This window comes from Lactuca serriola, chromosome 4 (assembly GCF_051521515.1).
Source record: "Lactuca serriola cultivar US96UC23 chromosome 4, Lser_US96UC23_V15, whole genome shotgun sequence".
Classification (NCBI taxonomy): domain Eukaryota; kingdom Viridiplantae; phylum Streptophyta; class Magnoliopsida; order Asterales; family Asteraceae; genus Lactuca; species Lactuca serriola.
In genome coordinates this window covers 50,426,335-50,449,137 of record NC_136411.1, presented here as the reverse complement: position 1 = coordinate 50,449,137, position 22,803 = coordinate 50,426,335, and the positions used below count along the sequence as shown (strand labels likewise).

At 33.6% G+C, this 22,803-nt stretch overlaps 2 protein-coding genes across 2 annotated transcripts; one reads left to right on the top strand and one right to left on the bottom strand.

Moving 5' to 3' along the window:
- The first annotated feature begins 18,239 nt into the window (after positions 1–18,239).
- LOC145101549 (uncharacterized) lies at positions 18,240–19,638 on the top strand. Its single transcript, XM_079038758.1, has 4 exons — positions 18,240–18,435; positions 18,858–18,997; positions 19,093–19,186; positions 19,273–19,638. The coding sequence occupies exons 2-4, from the start codon at positions 18,884–18,886 to the stop codon at positions 19,395–19,397; spliced, it is 333 nt and encodes a 110-aa protein (XP_078894884.1). The 5' UTR covers positions 18,240–18,435; positions 18,858–18,883; the 3' UTR covers positions 19,398–19,638.
- Positions 19,625–22,786, bottom strand: LOC145101548 (putative serine/threonine-protein kinase WNK6). The gene is made up of 6 exons (XM_079038757.1): positions 22,024–22,786; positions 21,760–21,797; positions 21,445–21,672; positions 20,966–21,344; positions 20,320–20,626; positions 19,625–20,140 (listed from the first exon to the last, which is right to left on the bottom strand). The coding sequence occupies exons 1-6, from the start codon at positions 22,105–22,107 to the stop codon at positions 19,770–19,772; spliced, it is 1,407 nt and encodes a 468-aa protein (XP_078894883.1). The 5' UTR covers positions 22,108–22,786; the 3' UTR covers positions 19,625–19,769.
- Between the last annotated feature and the right edge of the window lie 17 nt (positions 22,787–22,803).

Sequence of the window (22,803 nt, the reverse complement as noted above, 5' to 3'; positions counted from 1 at the left end):
TGAGTTCTTGATGTCAACAAGAGGATATTTTGAAGCTTTTCTTTTAGTTCCTGGTGGAGGATATAATTTTTTTTTGAGAGAGAGAGATCCTAAATTTTATCTATATATCACCCAAACCAGCTAAAACAAGTAAAGGGGATTTGCTAAGAACTTGGTTCCTTAAAAAACCATACAAATAGTTTAAGGACTAAAAAGACTAATCATAAAAGTTGATAGGTCTATAGTGTTATTTAAAAAAAACAAATAATAAAATATAAAAAAAAAACCCATAAATCAACTCTTTTGACTTTGCTTGATAACTTTAACAATATCTTTATTATTGACCTTCGGTGCTAAAAAAAACTTTCAACCAAAATTGGGTGGTCAAAAATTCTTAGGACAATAACGACGCAATAGAAAAAAAAAAGTAACATGGTATGTAGAAATTACTTTTAAGTATTAGAAAAATTGTCGAAATGAAAGGAAATTACTTTAAGTATTAGAAAAATTGTTGAAATGAAAGTAAGAGACGTTGGATTGTTTATATTAACTCCTCGTTAATTCCAGATTCCTTTGACTTGTTTCCAAAGAAACCCATAACGGCCAACACTAAAACAAAACCCTACTTCTCGTTTATTATATAAACCACTCTTCTCTTGAAGAGAAACGATCCACCTTTTAGCTCTTGTTTTTCTTCATACGAACTAAGAATCTTCTAGCAATTTAGTTTACGTTTTCTGTGTCTAGATTCGTAAGTATCCCATTGAGATTATCCTAGGCTGAATTTCTTGTAACTAATGCATAAGATAAAAATATCAGTTCGGAAAGTGTTTACATGATCCAAGGGGTATCCAGATCTCCACTATAAACCCTATCGTTTTCAAACAATCGGGCTAATATTTTGTTTATGTAGATGGGTGAATCAATCCGTGAGATGACCACGAAGTTCATAAAACACATGACAAACGTAAACAGGAACATGTCCCTAATAACTCCAACAAAAAGAAAAAGGAATTGGTTTGTTGGGGGTGCAATAGGGTGAGAATTGTAAGAGTGATTGTCACGTGAACTTAGGCAACAATAATAACAATAATGGTGTTGGAAACAGTGGAGCCAATAGAAGTGTGAACGGGTCTTCGGGCCAAGTTAAAAGAGGTCATTTTATTACTAACTTTGATAATTCTAATCATAATTATGTTTATTATGTTTCATTAATTCTTGAATCATTCTATGTACAACATGATGATGTTGCTTGGTGGATCGACTCCGGAGCAACGAACCATGTATGCAAGGATAAACGGTTGTTTGAAATATTAGCAACACTTGGATATGGATCGGTGCTGAGAATAGGAGACGATTCTTTTATACCTATTTGTGTTGTCAGTGTTTTTGAGTCTTGAATTTACTTCTGGAAAGACTTAGGTTTTTTGATGTTTTGTTTGTTCCTAAGATTCGAAAGAATCTTGTTAGTTCTAGTTGTTTGAATTCTGATGGTTTTAAACAAGTTATTGAGTCAAATAAGTTCATATTATCTCGAGGTGGAAAGTTTATTGGTTTTGTAGATTTATATAATAGAATGTTTCGTTTGAGTATTGTTGACAAATTATTACCTGTTCAAAATTCTGCATTTGTATTTTCTACTTCTAATGTTGATAAATCTATGCTTTCGCATGTAAGATTAGGTCATGTCAACTTTAGAAGGATGCATGAGATGTCAAAAGATGGATTAATTTCAGCCTTTGATATGACTTCTAATAAATGTAAAACATGCATGCTTACAAAAGTGACAAAACAACCATTTCCTAGTGTCACTAGAAATTAAGCTATTTTGGAACTTGTACACAGTGACCTGTGTGATTTTCGCTCCACTCCTTCCTTGGGAAATAAAAAGTATGTAGTCACCTTCATTGATGACTGCACTTGGTTTTGCTATGTGTATTTGTTACATTCTAAGAACGAAGCCTTAGATAAATTCAAAATATACAAAACCGATGAGGAATTGCAATTGGGAAATCCGGTTAAGTGTCTTAGAACTAATACGGGAGGTGAATATATGGATCCCATATACTTACAATCAGTGGGTATCATTCATGAGACCACGACACCTTACTTGCCCCAACAGAATGGAATTGTTTAACTCAAAGATCGAGTTTTAAAGGAACTGGTAAACTCAATGTTGTCATACTCAGGATTGAGTAACGGATTATGGGGATAGGCCATGTTAACAGACTGCTATTTATTAAATAGGGTTCCAAATAAAAAGAGCAAATATGCCCCATGTGAACTTTGGTTCCATAAAAAGCCGAATTTCAGCTATTTTCGGGTTTGGGGATGTCGGACGGTTGTAAAACTAACCCAGCCTAAAAGGACAACTTTAGGAGAATGTGGAAAATATTTGTATATTCATTGGATATGTTGAACATTCCAAGGCATATAGGTTCTATGTAACCGAACCTAATGATTCGATATCGGTTAATGTCGTTATTGAGTCACGAGATGCAATTTTTGGTGAGATGCGCTTTGCATCTATTCAAAGGCCCAAGGATCTGACTTTTGGTACTAATGAAGTGCAAAACCCAGAAAGTTCATATGGTGTTACAGAACCATAAATACAAGAGCTACGAAAAAAAAGAGACCGAATTCCGAAAAACTTCGATTCTGACTTCCAAATGTACTTGGTGGAAGGAAAAAGGGATGAGGAGGGTCTTCAATACTCTTATTGTTATAGTATTGAGGATGATCCAAAGACATTTCAAGAGGTCATGCAGTATCGAGGTGTAATATTTTGGAAGGAAGCAATTGATGATGAAATGTCATCAATTCTTGAAAATAACACTTGGGTGTTGATTGATTTGCCTCAAGGTTCTAAACCACTTGGTTGCAAATGGATTTTCAAAAATAAAATACATTTTAATGGGACTGTCAACAATTTTAAAGCCCAATTATTCATTCAAGGATTTAGACAAAAATATGATGTTGACTATTTTGATACATATGCTCCGGTTGAGCGTATTTCTACTATTAGATTGTTGATTGCCTTGGAAAGTATCCATAATCTAGTCATTCATCAAATGGATGTGAAAATAGACTTTTTGAATGGTGAAATTGATGAGGAAGTTTACATGAAACAACCAGAAGGTTTCATTATGCCCGATAAAGAGCATATGGTTTGTAAACTTGTCAAATCTTTGTACGGGCTGAAACAAGCACCTAAACAATGGCATCAAAAGTTTGATGATGTTATTTTATCCTCTGGTTTCAAGATTAACCAATGTGAAAAATGTGTTTATAGTAGATTTGATGATGCTACTAGGGCTTGAGGGATCATTTGCTTATATGTAGATGACATCCTGATTTTCGGTACCGACCAAAATCAAATGGATGAAACAAATAAATTGCTACCATCAATATTTTCCATTAAAGATTTGGGAGAGGCAGATATAATTCTTGGAATAAGAATTAAAAGGATGAAAAAATGTATGGTAATGACTCAAAGTCATTATATTGAGAAAATTCTCAAGCGGTTTAATTTTACAGTTTGTTCTCCTGTGAGCACTCCTATATGGATCCAAGTGTGAAGTTGATGAACAACATAGGAACTCCTATTTCACAATTGGAATACTCTAAGGTCATTGGTAGTTTGATGTATGCAATGACAAGTATCAGGCGTGATATTGCTTTTGATGTAGGAAAATTGAGTAGGTACACTAAAAATCCTAATGCTCAACATTAGCAAGCAGTGAATAGAGTGTTTAAGTATCTAAAGGGGACCATGGATTATGAATTGAGTTGCTTGGAATATCCTTCGGTTTTAGAAGGACATTCGGATGCAAGTTAGATAACCAACTTGTAGGATCATTCCTCAATGACTGGTTGGGTATTCTTGCTCAGGGGAGGTGCCATCTCCTAGGCTTCCAAGAAGCAAACCTGCATTACAAACTCAAAAATGGAATATGAGTTTGTTGCATTACATTCTGCTGGTAAAGAAGTTGAATGGTTAATGAACTTAGTCTATGAGATTCCTTTGTGGTCTAAACCGATAGCACCTATTTCTATATGTTGTGATAACATTGTCGCTTTGGGTAAGGCCTATACTCAAGTGTGTAATGACAAGTGTCGAAAATTAGGTGTCCGAAACAGTATGGTTAGAGAACTAATCATGAATGGTGTAACTTCGATTGATTATGTGAAATCGCAACATAATTTGGCAATCATTTGACTAAGGGTTTGTTAGGAGACTTAGTGCATAAGTCTGTGAATGGGATGTGATTAAAGTCCATCTAAATTCTGTAATTGTGAGACACACGATCTCCCTTCTAATATGACATTAAGAGTTGAATTCAATGTGGAAATCTCACACTTTTAGATTGGAACACATGAAGGATTCATCCCAGGTAATGTATTCGGTTATGCAGTTGACCCGGTTGAAGTTTAACTTCTTAATAATTCCTTTGATTAAATGTATGTGCGGATACTTGAAAAGGAGTTACCTACATGATTGTGAAATGTAGCCGCATTTCAAGAGGTTGTGGACTTGGCCTTGATACGATCATTATAAGATTAGGACACGCGGCTTAATAATAGTGTCAAGTTGTATTTTACTAGAAATTTCAATAAACTAGTATGCATTTTACTTTCTAGTATTCAAATGGGTTGATGGGCTCAATTCTTAGAACACTTTGATTCTCGAGTATTTGTAAGAGTATGATACTAAGTGGAAATTCAATCATTACGACATTTTCATTATCTACTGGTTTGGTTTTGTTTTGAAAATGTTATATCTGTTCAAGGGTTACACTAAAATCGGGGAGGATTGTTGGTGATTTTAGTGTCACTAAGACATTTTATGTAATTGGAACTTACATGTGAGCTAAGGGGCTTCATAATTTGTATTCTAATATATGTTTGGGTATGTGCATAGTTCATGGATGTATAAGATCGAATTAGAAGCCGATTCGACGACATGTTAGGTTTTCGGGGGCAACGCCTATGGGTCTGGAGTTTTCAAAGGGGCAACGCCCCTAGCGGGGTCCAAGGGGTAAAGCCCCTAGTTGGGGTCCCTTGACTTCCTCATTAATTTCGGATTCCCTTGACTTGTTTCCAAAGTAGCCCATAACGGTCAACCCTAAAACGAAACCCTACTTCTCGTTTACTATATAAACGACTCTCCTCTTGAGGAGAAACGATCCACCTTTTAGCTCTCATTTTTCTTCATACGAACTAAGAATCTTCTAGATATTTGGCTTACGCTTTATGTGCCTAGATTTGTAAGTGTCCCCTTGGGATTGTCCTAGGCTGAATTTTTTGTAACTCGTGCATAGGGTAGAAATATCAGTTCGGAAAGTATTTACACGATCCAAGGGGTATCCAGATCTCCACTATAAACCCTACCGTTTTTCTAACACTGTTGAATGTAAGTTTTGTTCTAAACAACATTATGTTTTTGATGGGTTTTGAGCACTACAACATTCCTGTGGTTTACATGGAACCCTAATGCTTTGGATCTAGGGTTTTCTCAAGTTATACATACAACATTCCTATGGTGTACATGTAACCCTAATGCTTAGGATCTAGGTTTTTCTCAAGTTATACATACAATTTGCTTCATCCAAAGCATAAACCCTAATCTAGCATGTTATTTTCGAAATTAACAACTAATACAAAGTTAGAAGAATACCTTTTCTTGTAGCTTGCTTAATCTTGACCTTCAAGATCTTAGTGCCTCAAATGTTGCACCTCTAGTGAATCACAAACACCAAGTAGCAATGGAGGATTATAAGAGAGGGGTTGTGAGGCCCAAAATCGGCTAAGGTTTCCTCTAAGGTTCAAGTGCCTGATTTCATGAAGCTAGGGGTTGTATTTATAGCTAAGCTACTAGGGTTTTAGGTAAAACCCTAATGTGACTGCTTAAGCCTTAAGCAGCCCAGTAGATCCTTCCAGAAGCCATCATATGGACGAAATCTATGTGGGCTACACATAGAATTCATCCACTCCTTCCTTAAGAAGCTACAAGCCCAACTTGCAACTACTAGATATTTGCAATACCAGTCCCCTTAATTAAATCAGTCTCTTTTGATCACGAAATCAATTCCAAATTCATTTATGACCAATACTAATTTAATAATATGATTTCTCAATCAATATATTATTCTTATAATATATTAATAAATCGCAATTAACATCTTTCTCCATAATTCATCCTATCAAATTGCTATGGTGAAGGCAACCCAAAAGGACCATGTTACCATCGGGTCAAGTACATACCAATTATGGTTATGGGCTTAGACACCTAATCCAACAGTTTTAGGTATACGTTGGGTAGACATGAGGTTTTATTGATCTGATCTATTTTCTTTTTTCTAAGGTTTAGGATTAATTTATTTTTCACTGAAATTACTCAAATTAGTTATAATTTCTTGTTTTATGATCATCAAATTAATTACTAAATCATTGTTCGATTATAGAGATTGAAAACTAATTAATCTTAAGTAAAATTTAAAAAAAAAATCTTATGCATTTAAATGATGCATTGTTTTTTTTCCTATTTGTTTCACATAAACCTTCAAAATCATGATCCATTAAGCAATTAGATGAATGTTGTTTTTAGTTTTGTCAATAAGGAAAACACTAATGCCAACAAAAGTATTGGTAAGATTCAAAGAATGTAAAGATCTATATGCACTACTTTCTGGTTTCTTTGTTGGTTTCTTTTGTTTATTTTCATGCCCTCCAAGTGTTTGTTTTAATTCCCGTGTGAGTTTTTTTTCATAGTTTGATCACATGTGAGTTTTTTTGTAGATTTACAAGATGTTTCTTCTTTTGATGCTGAACTTGGGAAGACATTTCAAGAATTTACAAGATGTTTCTTCATTCAAATGAATTAGTAACAAGGTATATACATATGCATATGTATATCTATATGAATATGCATATGTATATTCATATGCATATATTTATGAATATACATATTCATATATTTAATGTATATGCACATACTTATTCTTATGCATATGCATATGCTTATGCTTATTCATATGCATATGAATATACATATGTCATATTTATTCTTTTGCATATGCATATACACATATACATAAGCCTAACCATATGTATTTAATTACCTTATGAATACACTTATTCTTATATATGCATTTACATAAGCATAATCATATGTATTTAATTGTCTTGTGCCTATACTTATTCTTATACATATGCATATGTATATGCATATTCATATGTATATGCATATACATATACATATGTCATATACTTATTTTCATGCATATACATATGCATATGCATATGTATATGTATATAAATATGCATATGTCATATACTTATTTTTATGCATATACATATACATAATCATAATCATATGTATTTAATTGTCATATGTATATAATTATTCTTATGCATATGTATATGTATATGTATAAGCTTACTCTTATATATATATATATATATATATATATATATATATATATATATATATATATAAGAGATAGAGAGAAAGAGAAAGAGAGAAAAGAAAGAACGAGAGAGAGAGAGAGAGAGATTTGAAATGTTTTTTTTTTAAATATGCATGTGCATATGGACAAGTTATTTAAAAATATGCATATACAAAAAAATATAAATATGCATTAAAAATGCATTTATTTGAAAAATTCTTTTTTATATATTAATTTTGAAATGTAAGGAATATTTTCGTTGATTTAAAAAAAAAAAATATAAAATTAATAATAATAATAATAATAATAATAATAATATATTTTTTTCAAATAGGTGAAAATATACATTATATTTCGATATTAAGATTTAACAACAAAATTTTAAAAAAAATGCATTTTTAATGCTTTTTCATATATTTTTTTGTATAAATATACATTTTCAAGAAAAAAGTGCATATGTAAACTCATATAATTTTTTTTTCAGTTTTTTTAGATATATGTATGTATATTTACATGTGAAATTTGGTACCTAAATTCACTATAGATAAAAAGTATGTTGGTTCTTTCCCTCCTAGTTCTTTATTGATTCTCTCTCTCTCTCTCTATCTCTATCTCTCTCTCTCTCTCTCTCTCTATATATATATATATATATATATATATATATATATATATATATATAAAGTTTGTGGTCTTCAAAATTTAACCACAATATTTTTATAAATTGACAAGTTTAATCCCTTAATTCTCAAAAGCTTAAGGAATAATAAAGTTCCTATGTTTTAGAGATTTACCACTAAACTTTTTAATTTTTACACTTTTGGTCTCTTATTACAAAAGTTTGTGGTCTTCCAAGTTTAGTCTTCCTTTCTCTTATACATTTGCCACTAAAATTTTTCATTTTTACACTTTTTGTCTCTTATTACAAAAGTTTGTAGTCTTCAAAATTTAGCTGCAATATTTTCCACAATTTGGCAAGTTTAGTTCCTTAATTTTCAACAGCTTAAGGAATAGTAAAGTTTATTTTTTTAGACATTTGCCACTAAACTTTTTGATCCGTACACTTTTGGTCCCTTATTACAAAAGTTTTTGGCCTTCAAAATTTAGGCACAATATTTTCCATAGTTTGGCAAGTTTAGTCATTGCCGCCTTCTATTGTAAAAAATACGACTCAGGGCGAAACCTGGGTTCTTTTTACTAGTTTTAATTAATCAGTTTAGTTAAACACTTTAAAATTTATTTTTCTTAATGTAACATTTCGACGAGATGAATTTACATATTTTTTTTTTGGAAATGGAACTTCCCTAACAAGGGTTTCCGGGCCAGCTTTCACGTACCGACTACTTCCTCGCTACGGACATGAGACTATACATGTTGCGTTGGAGTCACTACAGACGAACCTCCATGGCCACAGAGGTTGAGTAGTGTCAGGATTTGAGCATTGGTCCATATGTTATCTACCATATCTTGTATATGTTTTACCAAATCACCACAATCTAAATGGTTGATGAATTTACATATCAATAACATTATGAATATATATAAGATGCTAAAATTTCATTCAAGTATAATTTAATAAAAAAGGTGTTATTTATTACTTACTTTAAAATAATTAAATGTATTACATATTTGTCCCATTACATTGAATTGTTTTTTTACGTGTCATGTTATGTTATTTGTACATGTCACAATTAATTTATTAATTAGTATTTTTTTAAAAAAATATGTGTTTGTCATGTTAAAATCATATGAATTCTCTAGATAAAACAAAAAATATCAAATAAATTTATAAATTAATAAAATTAGTAAGTTAAAAATTGTCATATAGTTTTATAAATTAATAAACTTAGTAAACTAAAATGTTGATTCAAATACGATACAAACTAGGTTATAATTTATGGACACCACGGATGAGAAAGTTAAAAACAATTTTAATTAAATTCTAAAGTAACTATTGAGCAATGATAATAAAGAGTTTAATAATTATAATTTTTTTCGGTATTATAGCAGTAACACAAATGTTGTTAAGTAGTATTATTATTTTTGTACATTAAATTGAAAAAGACAGATTTGTCCTTGGAACTAAAATGAGAAAAAAATAATATGCATTAAATGGTTTTATCAATTTCAGGTTAAACAGACGGACTTGTCAAACAAAGATATTTTATGTAAAGTTTAGGTTAAATGGTTTTATCTTTTTTTTTGTGAAACAGATACCATATATGCAAATGGATTTTTTAAAGGGACCGTAGATGTAATGTTTTTAGAAAGAGTTATAAGTAATTGATAAGAGAGAATCAAAATGAGTTTTATTTCTACCAAAATGAGAAAAACATGTTATCGGTTCGTCAGAGATTACAAACTTCGTCTCTCTCACACAAAAACACATTAAATCCTATAAATCGTAAAACTGGAAATCACCATTCATATTCGTTAACAATTTTCAACCAATGTTACTTTATCTGTGTGGGAATATTATACAATTTCTCAGAAAATTGGGGAGTATAAGGCAATGTATCCTAAGTATCGAGTTCGATCTTCACAAAAATGAGGGGTTTTAATCGGCTACGTAATCCATACCTGCAATCGGTTGTATTAGAGGAAAACAAGACTGAAGAATGCTAGGAGTTTGCAGTATCGGTACAACAACAAGGCAATAGAGGAAACGAGTTAGTAGAAGGTTAGGTTTTGAAATCTTGTAATCGTTGCTTTTGATTTTATAAAGTTAATGGTGTTTTTGAACATTAGCGTTTCAATTTCTTAGGAGGGAAAGATAAACTAATTTAAAATTTTTAATTTGAAATTTCTGATTGGTTTTTAAAGATCTGTTCAGTTAGGGGTTTATAATGAAATCTTTAAAAATATCTGTTGAATCCAAAGCTAAGCTACCATTTCGGTGACTATCCATGTATCCACCCATATATAAAGACATTAAGCTAAGCAAAGCTGGGTATAACTTGTCAGTTGCAAATCCTAAATTTTAGGGTTTGCACCATATATAAAGACATTAACTCCGTCCCAAACCTTATTCCTTCAGCCTTCACTATCCCTAAAGAGTAGAAATTGAATCCTAAACCTCTTGCATGCTTTGTGAGCTAATTTGGTGCACTTTTGGGTGATTTTTGGTGGTTTCGAAGAAGAAGAAGTTTAAAGAAGGAGCAAGAACGTGGGAGGAGCTTTTAGATCCAGGAGTTTAGCATCTTTTCTGACTCATTTGAGGTATCAAGCTTCAAACTTGACCATTGCATGCTTAGTTGTAGTTTTGGGGTGTTTTATGTGACATTTTGACTCCATAGTTGAGATTTCTTGTGTTCTGGTAGTTCCAACCCATAAGAGTTGTCCTTTTGAGCTCTTGGAAGCATTTAGAGTCATAAAAATCAGGCCTTGGTGGTTAAGCCATATCTATGCAAGTGTTAGATGGTCACAAAGTGTGTTTAACGACTTAAATCATGTCTTAACCCCCATCCATGCATGCAAAGACATAATGTTTGTAACTTTATGGTTTAGGACGTCTTAAAGGACTTGGATCTGTGTTTTGGATGTTAGGACTTAATGTATTAAGTCACAAAAGGATTTATAAGGAAACTGGCCAGTACGTTGGGCGTACCCCTGGTACGCTGCGTGTACTAGGTCAACTTCCCCGAAGTGGTCAAGACCAGCGTACCAGGTACGCCGCATATACGCATGCAGAATGGATAAATGGGTATTTGGGCCTTAGGATGTTGGGCTTGAAAATAGTTGGGCATCATGACCCATTGTGGAGTAAGGCTTCTGGGCCTAGACCTAGGATATATGGTATTAGGCCTTAATGGGCCTTGAAACTTAAATGAATGGACTTGGGCCTTAATTTAATTAGGAGTTGGTCCTTGAGAGAAAGAGGCCCAATAGGCCAAGGATTAGGAAACCTTGCCTTGGGACATGAATTAGAAGTTGGGCCACAAGGGAGCTCTATTTGGACCTAGTGACTGACTTGGGAATTCATTATGATTTAGGGAGAGCAGTTACGCCAGCCGAGGAGTACGATTTCGGCATACGCAGTGAGGTGAGTCTCTCTTCATAGAAACCATGGGTCGAATGCACCAATGTCGACCCACTAGTATTGATATGACTTAGTAATTATCTTTGTGATAATTATTAAGGTGGTATGTATTGTTTGATGCTTATGTGTGATATACATGGTTTATGTGGTAGTGGTAGGGTGGTGAAATATGCTCCGTAATCGGTTGGAATAAAATCGATGGGTAGGTCGGGCACCCATGTATGCCTGACAGGGTAGGTTGGACACACCGGTATGTCTGACATGGGTATGTTGAGCACCCAGGTATGCTCAGCAGGGTAGGTCGGGCATCCAGCTATGCCTAACAATATGTTTATGATTTGTATGTGGTATGGTGGGGGAAACTCACTAAGCTTCGTTTTTACGGTTTTCAGTTTTGGTTTCAGGTACTTCCAGCTCGAAGTGGAAAGGATCGGCTTGATCGCATCGCATCACACCATGATTTTCCGCATTAGTGATTTAGGATTATGACTCTGATGATGATTTTATATGTATTGTTGGATTGCACAACTAAACTATTTTATGTTTACATGGTTTTGGGAAAAACAATATGGTTTATTTTATGATTGATCAACTTAAAAATGAAATTTCCGGGTTGTATTTTTAAGGGTGTTACATCATATGCCAGTGCCAACATACACATCCAAGTACTTATTAGTTACATAATAGGTATATGTGTAGTTTTACATAGGGGTGGAATTGGTACGGTACCAATTCGTTTTTCCTTAAACCGTGTACCGTACCAACTATACTTGGTATAAAAAAAATTGCTACCAGTACCGTACCAAATATATTTGGTACCAATATATTTGGCTACCAACAAGTTTGGTTCGTACAAATTGGTAATGGTATATACCGACTTATTTTATTTTTTATTGTAAGATTTTAAAATAAACAAATACATCGGGTAATTTTGATATTTAGTAAAGAAATTGGTTATGTAGTTCTTTTAATTTACAAAATAATTCTATTGAAGTAACGTTAAAGTAACATTTTAGTTTTGTGTTTTAACGTGTTAATAACTATCGACTAATGCAACCAAATAACTTATATAATGTTCTTAAAACTCTAAACACTAAACACAACTGACAATTGAAAATTTGAAATATACGATTTTGTTTATATATATATATATATATATATATATATATATATATATATATATATATATATATATATACGAATTGGTTGGTACCGTATTACCATGGTATTCAAAATTTTATAGTATTATCGTACCAAGATTGTTCAATTGTTACGGTACTACCAACCAAACATGTTGGCTACCAACTTTCTTGGTTTTGGTTGGTAGCATGTTGGTTGGTTTTCTGTGGTACAATTTTGACAGCCATAGTTTTACTTTTACATGAAGGGTAAAATGGTAAAATTACAAAGATGGAAACTGTAGCATAAAAATAGTTACAAAACATGTCCCTATGTAGTTGAAATTAAAATGCTATTATGGATTTATTTTAAAGTTGTAAAACTCTAACTTTCTATAAATATAGGTTTTTTGTCACTTGGCACACTCTCATTCAATTTGTCAAATGTCATTTTGTGGTTATTTTGAATTAATTTTTTTTTTCCACATGTCATTTTATGAGTTTTTTTATTTTATTAAATTCCGCATAATATTTTAATGTAATAATTGCAATAAATGTAGTAATAAATGGATATTAATTTCACTAATAAACTTACCATTTAATTTCAAAATTAGTTTCTTTTCTTTATTTAACTTATTTGTTTAAATTTAAAAGATAAAAATATTTCCATTATAATAACACATTATTTTTCTTTTTTTCTTATAAATTCAAAATTCTCAAATATTTTTACCTTTATATTTAACTTTTTTTTTTAAATTAACCCATGTAGTACATGAGTCTCACAACTAGTTAACAAATATACCATAATCATTTTTAAAATGTTGAATTCGAAAAAAAAAACAAAATGGTCAAATAAAATTGTTAAATTAAATAAGGGGGAACGAATATGTATTTATACATCAAGGGTAAAATGGGAATGACCAACAATAAACTCATAGCAATGTACTTTCAAAAGAGTATTATCAAAACCATGAAATCCCAAAAAAAAATCCATCCAAAGGCAAGATGTTATAATTGACATAAAACTGCATCCTTTTTTTCAAAAAAAAAAAAAACAATTTATACATAATAAATATTGTTTTAAAAGAGACGAGTAAGATGTTATAATTTACATAAAACTGGAAAAAAAAAAACTAACATAAATTGACATTGTCATAGAATAAAAGAATGAACAATGGTGAAACAGATTGCCTAAAAAGAAACTGACATCAATTTAGCATTTGTACGATAAAAGTACAATTCCTGAAAATACATTGTTGTATTTGGAACTTGAAGTAAGGCATAAATTCTATTTCCAATTAAAGATGATGGAATATTTTTGTAATTTTTAGCAAATAACAACAATAAATAAGATGCTATAAAATGGAGTTTTCATTTTATTTTCATAAAAAAAACAACAAACCTAAATAGGAACAGAAAAAGAACAACACAAAAAAAAACGGTAAAATGTGTGTTTTACTATAAAATATAAACAGGTGGAGTTTTCTTTCATATAAAATATTTATAGTTAGAATTTGTAGCAATAGAACATGTGTTGTAGTCGATTAGAATTTCTTATAGCACAATATGCGTTGTAAATCCGAAAAACATAGCTTAAAATGGTCCCTATAGCAAAATTTCCTACCAATAGGTTGCATACATATATACACTTACAGTAACATATGTAAACTTTTAAAAAGTTATTATAAACACACATAACTAACAGATGAACAGAAAAATTATGATAAAACACACAGACTAACTGATGGAGAACAGGTATGTGTTTAAAATTAGGGACAAAAACATTTGTGCTTTAAAAAAGGGACATAAAAAATATACCTTTCGTTTAAATATATTGTTATAATCTCACATCGGTTGAAAGTACTATAAGTTGGTGGCTTATAAGTCTAGATGTCCCTTCCTCCTACAAGCTGACTTTTGGAAGTGAGTTCTACATTTGGGCTTATGGCATGATACATGCCTAGTATGAGATGGGTTCGTATCAATTGGTATCATAGTCGTCCTCATATTTTGAGGTGCCAACACTTGGAGTGGTGGCCTACGGAGTGGTGGCTTGGACTCAAAAATAGGGGTGCCAACCGTGACCAACGTAGCCGTGTCCAACAATGACTCAGAATGGTGGCTTAGACTGAAAGGGGGTGCCAACCGTAACCAACGAGGATGTTGGCTCTTCAAAGGGTGGGGTATTATTATGATCTCACATCTGCTGAAAGTACTATAAGTTGGTGACTTATAAGTCTAGGTATCCCCTCCTCCAACAAGTTGGCTTTTGAGAGTGAGTTCTACATTTAGGTTTATGGCATGATACGGGCCTAGTATGGGATGGGTTCATATCAATTGGTATCAGAGTTGTCCCCATCTTTCGAGGTGCCAACATTTGGAGTGGTGGCCTACGGAGTGGTGGCTTGGACCCGAAAAGAGGGTGCCAACCGTGACCAACGTAGCCGTGTCCAACAATGACTCAGAGTGGTGGCTTAGACTGAAAGGGGGTGCCAACCGTAACCAACGAGGATGTTGGCTCTTCAAAGGGTGGGGTATTATTATGATCTCACATCTGCTGAAAGTACTATAAGTTGGTGACTTATAAGTCTAGGTATCCCCTCCTCCAACAAGTTGGCTTTTGAGAGTGAGTTCTACATTTAGGTTTATGGCATGATACGGCCCTAGTATGGGATGAGTTCATATCAATTGGTATCAGAGTTGTCCCTATCTTTCGAGGTGCCAACATTTGGAGTGGTGGCCTACGGAGTGGTGGCTTGGACCCGAAAAGAGGGTGCCAACCGTAACCAACATAGTCGTGACCAACAAAGACTCGGAGTGGTGGCTTGGACCGAAAGGGGGTACCAACCGTGACCAACGAGGACGTTGGCTCTTCAAAGCGTGGGGTATTGTTATGATCCCACATCGGCTGAAATTACTATAAGGTGGTAGCTTATAAGTCTAAGTGCCCCCTCCTCCTACAAGATGACTTTTGGGAGTGAGTTCTACATTTAGGCTTATGGCATGATACGGGCCTAGTATAGGATGAGTTTGTATCACATACATATTCAGTGGATTGTACATCAGAATCGAAACAGAAAGAGAAGAAGAAAGAAATAAAATACAAAACAAATTGTAGATTAAATAAATAGAAATCAACGAATAATTTTTTATACTAACCTGATGGATTCAAAAGTGTGAATGCAGATGGTAGTTTGCAGAGATGCAGAAGAATTATCGATTGATAGCTCTGAACACGTCAATATAGAAAACTAGTTTATGGGATCAATATTTATATTTATAAGTCTAATGAAAAGGTAAACATATATAATCCAAATCGAAATTTGAAAATTCAATATCTGTGTAATTTATTTATCCTCATTATTGCATTCCTATTATGTTGGAGTTATTTTTTTGATAAAGTTAATGTAATTAAAATATCAATAGCTAATTTTATGGGATATCATATCTTTATTTCTTTATTCTTTATTCAATGCAATAATGTTGGTGTATTAAAACTGATTTGTTGATTACTAGGAGCTAATGATACCGAGTATTGACCGCAAGGAATGGGCGGGAAAAGTAGGCTAAATAGAGGTGTAGTAATGACACGTGGAAAGAAGATGATGTAAAATGGTGACATATGACAGTTTAGGGAGACTTTTATTAAGAATAGAGATAGATATTCATAATAGTACTGAGGTGAAAGGAAACAAGAGTTTCCGGGTAACAACATTGCATCATGCCCACTCTTACATACTCTACCATGTTGCTTAATTTAATTAATTTGATTTGTATTTGATCATCCTCAATCATTATCAATTGAAATCTAATGTGTATATCAATCAAATTAAATTTTAACATGCTTCAAAATATCTATTTGTCATGCTAAAATCAAGTGAACATTCGATGCATACATAGAGAAAACATGTCCAATATTTTTATAAATTAATAAATTTAGTAAATTAAAATTGTTGATTCAAATAGAGAAAATGACACACTAGTCCAATAACGTATTTGAAATTCGTCAAATCAGTCCCTTAATTTTTTTTTTTTCATGCTTTATGGGGGCATAAAGTAGATGCTAACCTACTTTTTGGTCACTCATACCTGGTATAACCAGTTTTGTGAGGGGAGGCTCGAGGGAATCATCGGAAGATGGAAGTTGAGCATGAAGTTTATCCTCGATTAGCTTCACGAGACCATAAGTTTGGTGGAGAGTTTGTGGGCCGTGAAGGGCAAGTTCGGCCTGAATATCTGGGCGAAGACCGGAGATGAAACAATCACGTAATGAGTAGGGAGGTAAACCGATGACACAATTATTGATCTTCTCAAATTCAGATTGGTAGGCGGCAACCGTGGAGACTTGGTAGAGCTTAAAAAGTGTAGCTTGGTGGTTCTCGTAGGTGGAAGGGCCGAAGCGAGTTTCAAGAGCACGGGTAAATTTAGCCCATGTGCCAAGGAGGTTGTTGTTGGACATATGTTTGTACCAACTGAGGGCATCACCCGTGAAGTAAAAAACGGAAAGGGCAAGTCATTAGTTTAGTGGGATAGCATAATAGGTAAAGTAGTTTTCCGCTTGGAACACCCAATCCAGCGGGTTTGATCCGTTAAAGTTCGGGAGGTGGATTTTTGGTGGGCGAGGGGGTGAGCATTAGGTGGTGGTTGTGGTGGTGGTGGTGGCGGCGGCGGTGGTTGTGACCGCTTGTTGTTGTTGTTGGCGTGAGAAGTTTGACAATGTTGTTCATGGTGTCGGATTGTGCAACAAGATGAGTGGTGATGATGTCTAGGCGGTTGTTGGTGGCGATGGCAAGGTGGATTAAAACCTGCAATTGATCGTGAGGGTGACATTGGGGTTGTCGAGGATGATATTGGGGTTGTCGGGGGTGATATTGGTGGAGCCGGACTCGATTTTTGGAGGCATTGAAACGATGATGAAAGCACCAATTGATGTAAACCTATTAGAGTAGGTTAATCTCCCAAGAAATAAGAAGAAGACAGAGAATCGTTTGGATCAATTTTCTTAATATTCATTCCGTCCTCAAAAGTAAATTACATGGAATATAAATATACTACCTACGCTAACTAAGAAATGGAAACGTGCATACATAATGGAATCATGGCCTCCTAAATATAAGCAATTACTATTTGACTAATTGACTAATTAAAAGAAAACATGGCTAAAAAAAACGTGGCTAACAGGTTCGTATCAGTAAAGCTCATCAACACCTTCTTGTTTGATTTGAGGTGTTGTTTCAAGAAACATATTCATACCCATATGATAAATCCCGATGGGTTTAGCGTGTTCACGAGCAATGCATTTGTTGATTCTCACTCAAAATCAATGTTCTTCGAAAGAATCAAACAATAACTTGTTAACGAGCTACACAAAACGTATCGAGATTATGTTTGATTTGAAACAACCAAATCATGTGTGTTATTGTATTAATAAGTTGGATAGTAGAATTAAATCTTTGGGACCATGATGTTTGAAATAAATAAAAAATTGATAATATAGTGATTTTCAAAAAAAAAAAAAAATACATAATGTCAAAATAAAAAAATAATAATAATAAAAGATGATAATGTTCACTTCGACACCATTTCCAACTTAAATTGGAAAAATGATAATCGATTTAAAAGAAAAAAGAATACGACATCAAAAATCAAAATGAGGAAATAATTGTTTTTTTTGGGGGTAAAATTTGCTAAGGGTTTAAGATCTTAGGGCCAAATAAGAAAAAAGAATCAAAGTTTAGGAATAAACCCACGGTTGCCTTTCTCAATTGACATCAGATTGCCGTCGACGCTGCCTCCACCACCATACATCGCCGCCGCCTCTCTTTAATTCAATCTGCAATACACTACGATACAGGTATTTGTACACATTTATCAATATTTACATACACATGTATACATAATCTCATACATACTACAGTTTCCCCATTTTTGTATTCCACCTATAAACCGTATCTGTTTGCGTGTGATTATTACTGGATGTCAATTTTTGATCGGAAAAGTCACCTGTTACGAACCGATAACTCACCATTCTGGTCTGTTCACGCGCTTCACGATTTTGTTCTGAGTACGGATTGTGCACATAACCTGTTTGATGAATTGCCACTCTCTCGAATAATTCAATGAAAACAGAATCCTTATTCATCTATACAACTTCTTACTTTATCACTTTTCAATCAAAATCTTTGCTAGTTCATTCATGTTTAGAATCAACTCATTCCAGTAGCGCATACACACACACACACACATCTGAGAACTGCATTCTGTGTACCTTTTCAGAGCATTAGCTACAAAGGTTTGTAGATATGGAATTCTGCCCAACTTGTGGGATGTTGTTGAAGTATGAGTTGCCTCATTTCCATCTTCCTGCCCGATTTTTCTGCCCCACATGTCCATATGTTAGCCAAATAGAGCAGAAGGTAATAAAATTATCAATTTATCATACTCAATCATGCAACACATTGTTTTTCCTTTTCCTTGTAGTTAAATGCATATTTTTTCTTCCCTTTTACAGGTCAAGATCAAAAGAAAGCAACGTTTGGTTAAAAAGGAGATTGACCCCATCATCACCCAAGATGACATGAAGAATGCACCAAAAACAGATCAAGGTATTTATATGCTTCACAATTTGAGTAAATTGATGAACTTTTTTCTTTTTTCAACTTTAATTTATGATTTTCTTTGTCTCTTGCAGCTCATTGCCCAGATTGTGGTCACAACAAGGCTTCATACATCCAGTTTCAAACAAGGTCTGCTGATGAACCCATGACAATAAACTTCACCTGTGAGAAATGTGGTAAATGCTGGCGTGAGGACTAAAATTCAAGTTGTCTTATTATGAATAAGTATTGAGTTATATGGAGTTGTTTCTTTTTTACTTAATCTTGACACAATGACTTAATGGATTAAGTCAAAAAAAACTTGGCTTAATGTATTGAGACACCAATCAATTACTAATTTGCCTTTCTTATTTTCTCCCACCAACTCCTCCCATGTTGGAATTGATGAATGCTATGGAAGTTTTTTATTGGAATGTAAGGGTAAAATGGTCATTTAATCTCGTTCATTATGCAAGTAGACTCTATTATATTTGCATTTTTTTGAGAAAGGAACAAAGTTAAATTGCACAAGGATACATACTAACATACATACCCTTTCCCTACTCTCAAATCAACACAATATTCTCTAATCTCATGAAATCATTATACATCTCTTTCTAGTGGCTTCAACTCCCTTCTTCCTCACCCTTTTCATCTCTTTACACCATCTCTTATACCCTGATTCTGTTGCTTTTAATTCTACCATTTCCTTGATCTCATCACTTTCACATAATGAAAGAAATGAACGACTTCTTGTTATCGCTCTCCCTTTTGAAACATCATTAAGATCTTCAAACCCCAAAGTTTTTGAAGGTAAGATTCTTGTGATTGCTTCGTTGATAAAGTCGGTGATGAAAGACACATGATGTTTTTGTAACTCGAGTTGTTCAACCATCTCATGTGAGACTGATAGTGCGGTGTCGGTGTTGATGTAAAATAGGAAATGTATGTTCCTCACTTGGCCTACAACCAATGAAAGAGGGTGACTTTGTTTTATAAGTTTTATAAAAAAGAAATATGCGCCACTTGTGGGCACCCCCATCTACAGTCTTACAGATTCTCACCTCCTTACAACTATGACAACCATTTAAAAATAATTGCTACTCGAAGGATATGGAAACTTAAGACTAGTAACTACTCACCACTTGGGTCAGCGATTCGCATGGTTAAAGAAACTGAATTTTTGTCGTTCTTGGTGCCTTTGAGCTTAAACTCATTTCCTTCATACACTCTACAAAGTTCAACAACTGCATGATTTGCAGTGCTTACATGGCTTAACGATCTTGGCAATGGACTCTGCATTGGCTTTCGGAGATTCATGATCTCCAAAAACGGATCTTTCAAAAGCTCCTTAGCAGATAACCTTTGGTTCGCCGGAACCAAACATTTCTCTATGAATTCTTTCACTTTTGGATCACTCACTTTCTCAAGAGAAGCCGGTTTAATCCCCTGTTCGTCATACAAAAACTTTCATAATCTTGATTTCATTTCGTTAACAGGTAATGTTAATGTCTCACATTAGTCAGATACAGTCTCGTCTGACTCTATATGTGTCAGAGTATTTCTCTCTCCTCAATGGTTCTTTTATAGAGAAAATCGAGACTTTATATATCTAACATGGTATCAGAGTTAATCTTATTTTATTCAAAAACATTTATAATCTCGATTTTTTTTTCTATTAACAAATCTTGTCAATTTCCACATCAGTTAATAATTCCATATATCTAACATGGAGTCAGAGCAGCTAATCTCATCTTAAGAGATACAACAGAATTGAAATTAACTTACAGAGGTAACTTTCTTGTAAATCTGAGCTGGGTTTTTGCATTCGCTATATGGGTACTCAAAAGTTACTATTTCCAACATGCACATACCGAATGAATATATATCAGCAAGTTCATTATATTCCTCCTCATAAAGCTCGGGTGCCATAAATTCAGGGGTTCCTATGAAACTTTTAGCAGTTGGTTGTTGCAAAACAGTAGCCAATCCAAGATCACCGATTTTAATTTCACCATGGTTTCCATTAACAAAAATGTTGTCACATTTAATATCCCGATGAATCACCGGAGGGTTTTGACTATGAAGGTAATCAAGACCATGCAAAATCTGTCTTGCCCAATTCTTAATCGCTTTCATATCAACACTTTTATGCTTCTTACTATATCTACATCAAATCCATTTATATAAATATTTATATGCATAAACAACATTAAAAAAAAAAAAAAAAAAAAAAAAAAAAAAAAAAAATTTGGAAGACGGCTTACTGGCGTAGGTTTCCTGATGTGAAGAGCTCTGTGATCATGTTCAAAGTCTTGTTCTTGGTATCAATCCATGAATCGAAAAGCTTGATGGTGTTCTTGTGTTTTAGTGATTTAAGAATACGAACTTCGGAATACAACTTTCCAAAGTCGTCTGGAGACTGTAATACGTCATTGATCCTCACTTGGTTCCATGCAACTTCAATTCCGTCGATTTGGTCGAATGCTTTGTAACTAAATTTAACAAAAAAAGGAAAATGAAAACATTATTATTTAATTAAAAGGATTTGAAACAAAGAAGATGAAGTTATTGAAGCTTACACTGTCTTGAATGCACCTTTACCGAGAACTTCCCGATACTGTAAAAGTAACAAAGAAACAATTTTGGTTATTTTCGGTTGTAATTTAATACAAAAATAAAGTGGCCTAATGAGCTGTTACATTCCATTCCATTTCTTCTTTATCTGGATAAAGATTCGGATAGATAGTTAATACGATGGAATCAACAAAAGACGAAACGGAATGGAATGTAATGACTCATTCCACCACCTTATTTTTCTATCAAATTCCAATCGAAATTAATACCCTTATGTATCGGCCTTTCGGGTCCTTTTCAACATAATCAGGCTCCATATTAGCACCGGTTTCATTGAATTTACGGGAATCCATTTCTCACGGAATCAGAAACCGACTCCGGAATCCGTCAAACCACAAACAAAAGCCACAAGAACATTCAACACAAACAACCAAACAAAAAGATAGTAATGGGCCAGACTGGAAAGAAAAGGAAGAAGAGGAAGTGGAAGCTTGTTTGAAAAGAAAATATATAACAGCACAGCCTAATCAAAAGACTCAAATTTGAGTCTCAAAGAAGGCCACCTCCAAAGCAATGGAATAGGAATCGAATGCCGATGCCGACTGTGTCTGGAATCGAGATCGGCATTCGAAGTTCACATGAACATTGCCAAGATCTCTTGGTGATGAGAAAGAGATTAGAGAGCTTTTTTTACCTATCATCAAACCGATCCTAAATTCCTCCATCCTAACTTATTTTTTCCTTTTATAATCACCATCTCCTTGTTTGATTTTCTCTTTTTTTCTTTTAATTAATCAAAATCGACAACTTGGAAACAAGCAATTGGGTTTTGATTAACGATAAGAAAAAAGGAGATTAAGGATGGGGAATTGGTGTTGGAAGATTTCAATTAGGGAAGGTGAGAACTTGAGCAAAATGGGACTCAAGATCTAACCTTTTAGAAAGAGATGAGATTGAGATAAATAGGTGGGAATCAGAAAAGAACAACGGAATGCAAAATTTTGGATGTTTTGAGAGGACGGAAGGGGAACAAATGTATGGTACAACGT

Excerpts from the sequence above, each read along its gene's own strand:
- LOC145101548 (XM_079038757.1), bottom strand. The coding sequence starts at position 22,107 with ATGGATTCCCGTAAATTCAATGAAACCGGTGCTAATATGGAGCCTGAT. Across the intron at positions 21,345-21,444 it reads ACATCAGGAAACCTACGCCA|ATATAGTAAGAAGCATAAAA; the intron begins GTAAGCCGTCTT and ends GATTTGATGTAG. Across the intron at positions 20,627-20,965 it reads TTTACAAGAAAGTTACCTCT|GGGATTAAACCGGCTTCTCT; the intron begins GTAAGTTAATTT and ends TATGACGAACAG.
- LOC145101549 (XM_079038758.1), top strand. The coding sequence starts at position 18,884 with ATGGAATTCTGCCCAACTTGTGGGATGTTGTTGAAGTATGAGTTGCCT. Across the intron at positions 18,998-19,092 it reads TTAGCCAAATAGAGCAGAAG|GTCAAGATCAAAAGAAAGCA; the intron begins GTAATAAAATTA and ends TCCCTTTTACAG. Across the intron at positions 19,187-19,272 it reads TGCACCAAAAACAGATCAAG|CTCATTGCCCAGATTGTGGT; the intron begins GTATTTATATGC and ends TGTCTCTTGCAG.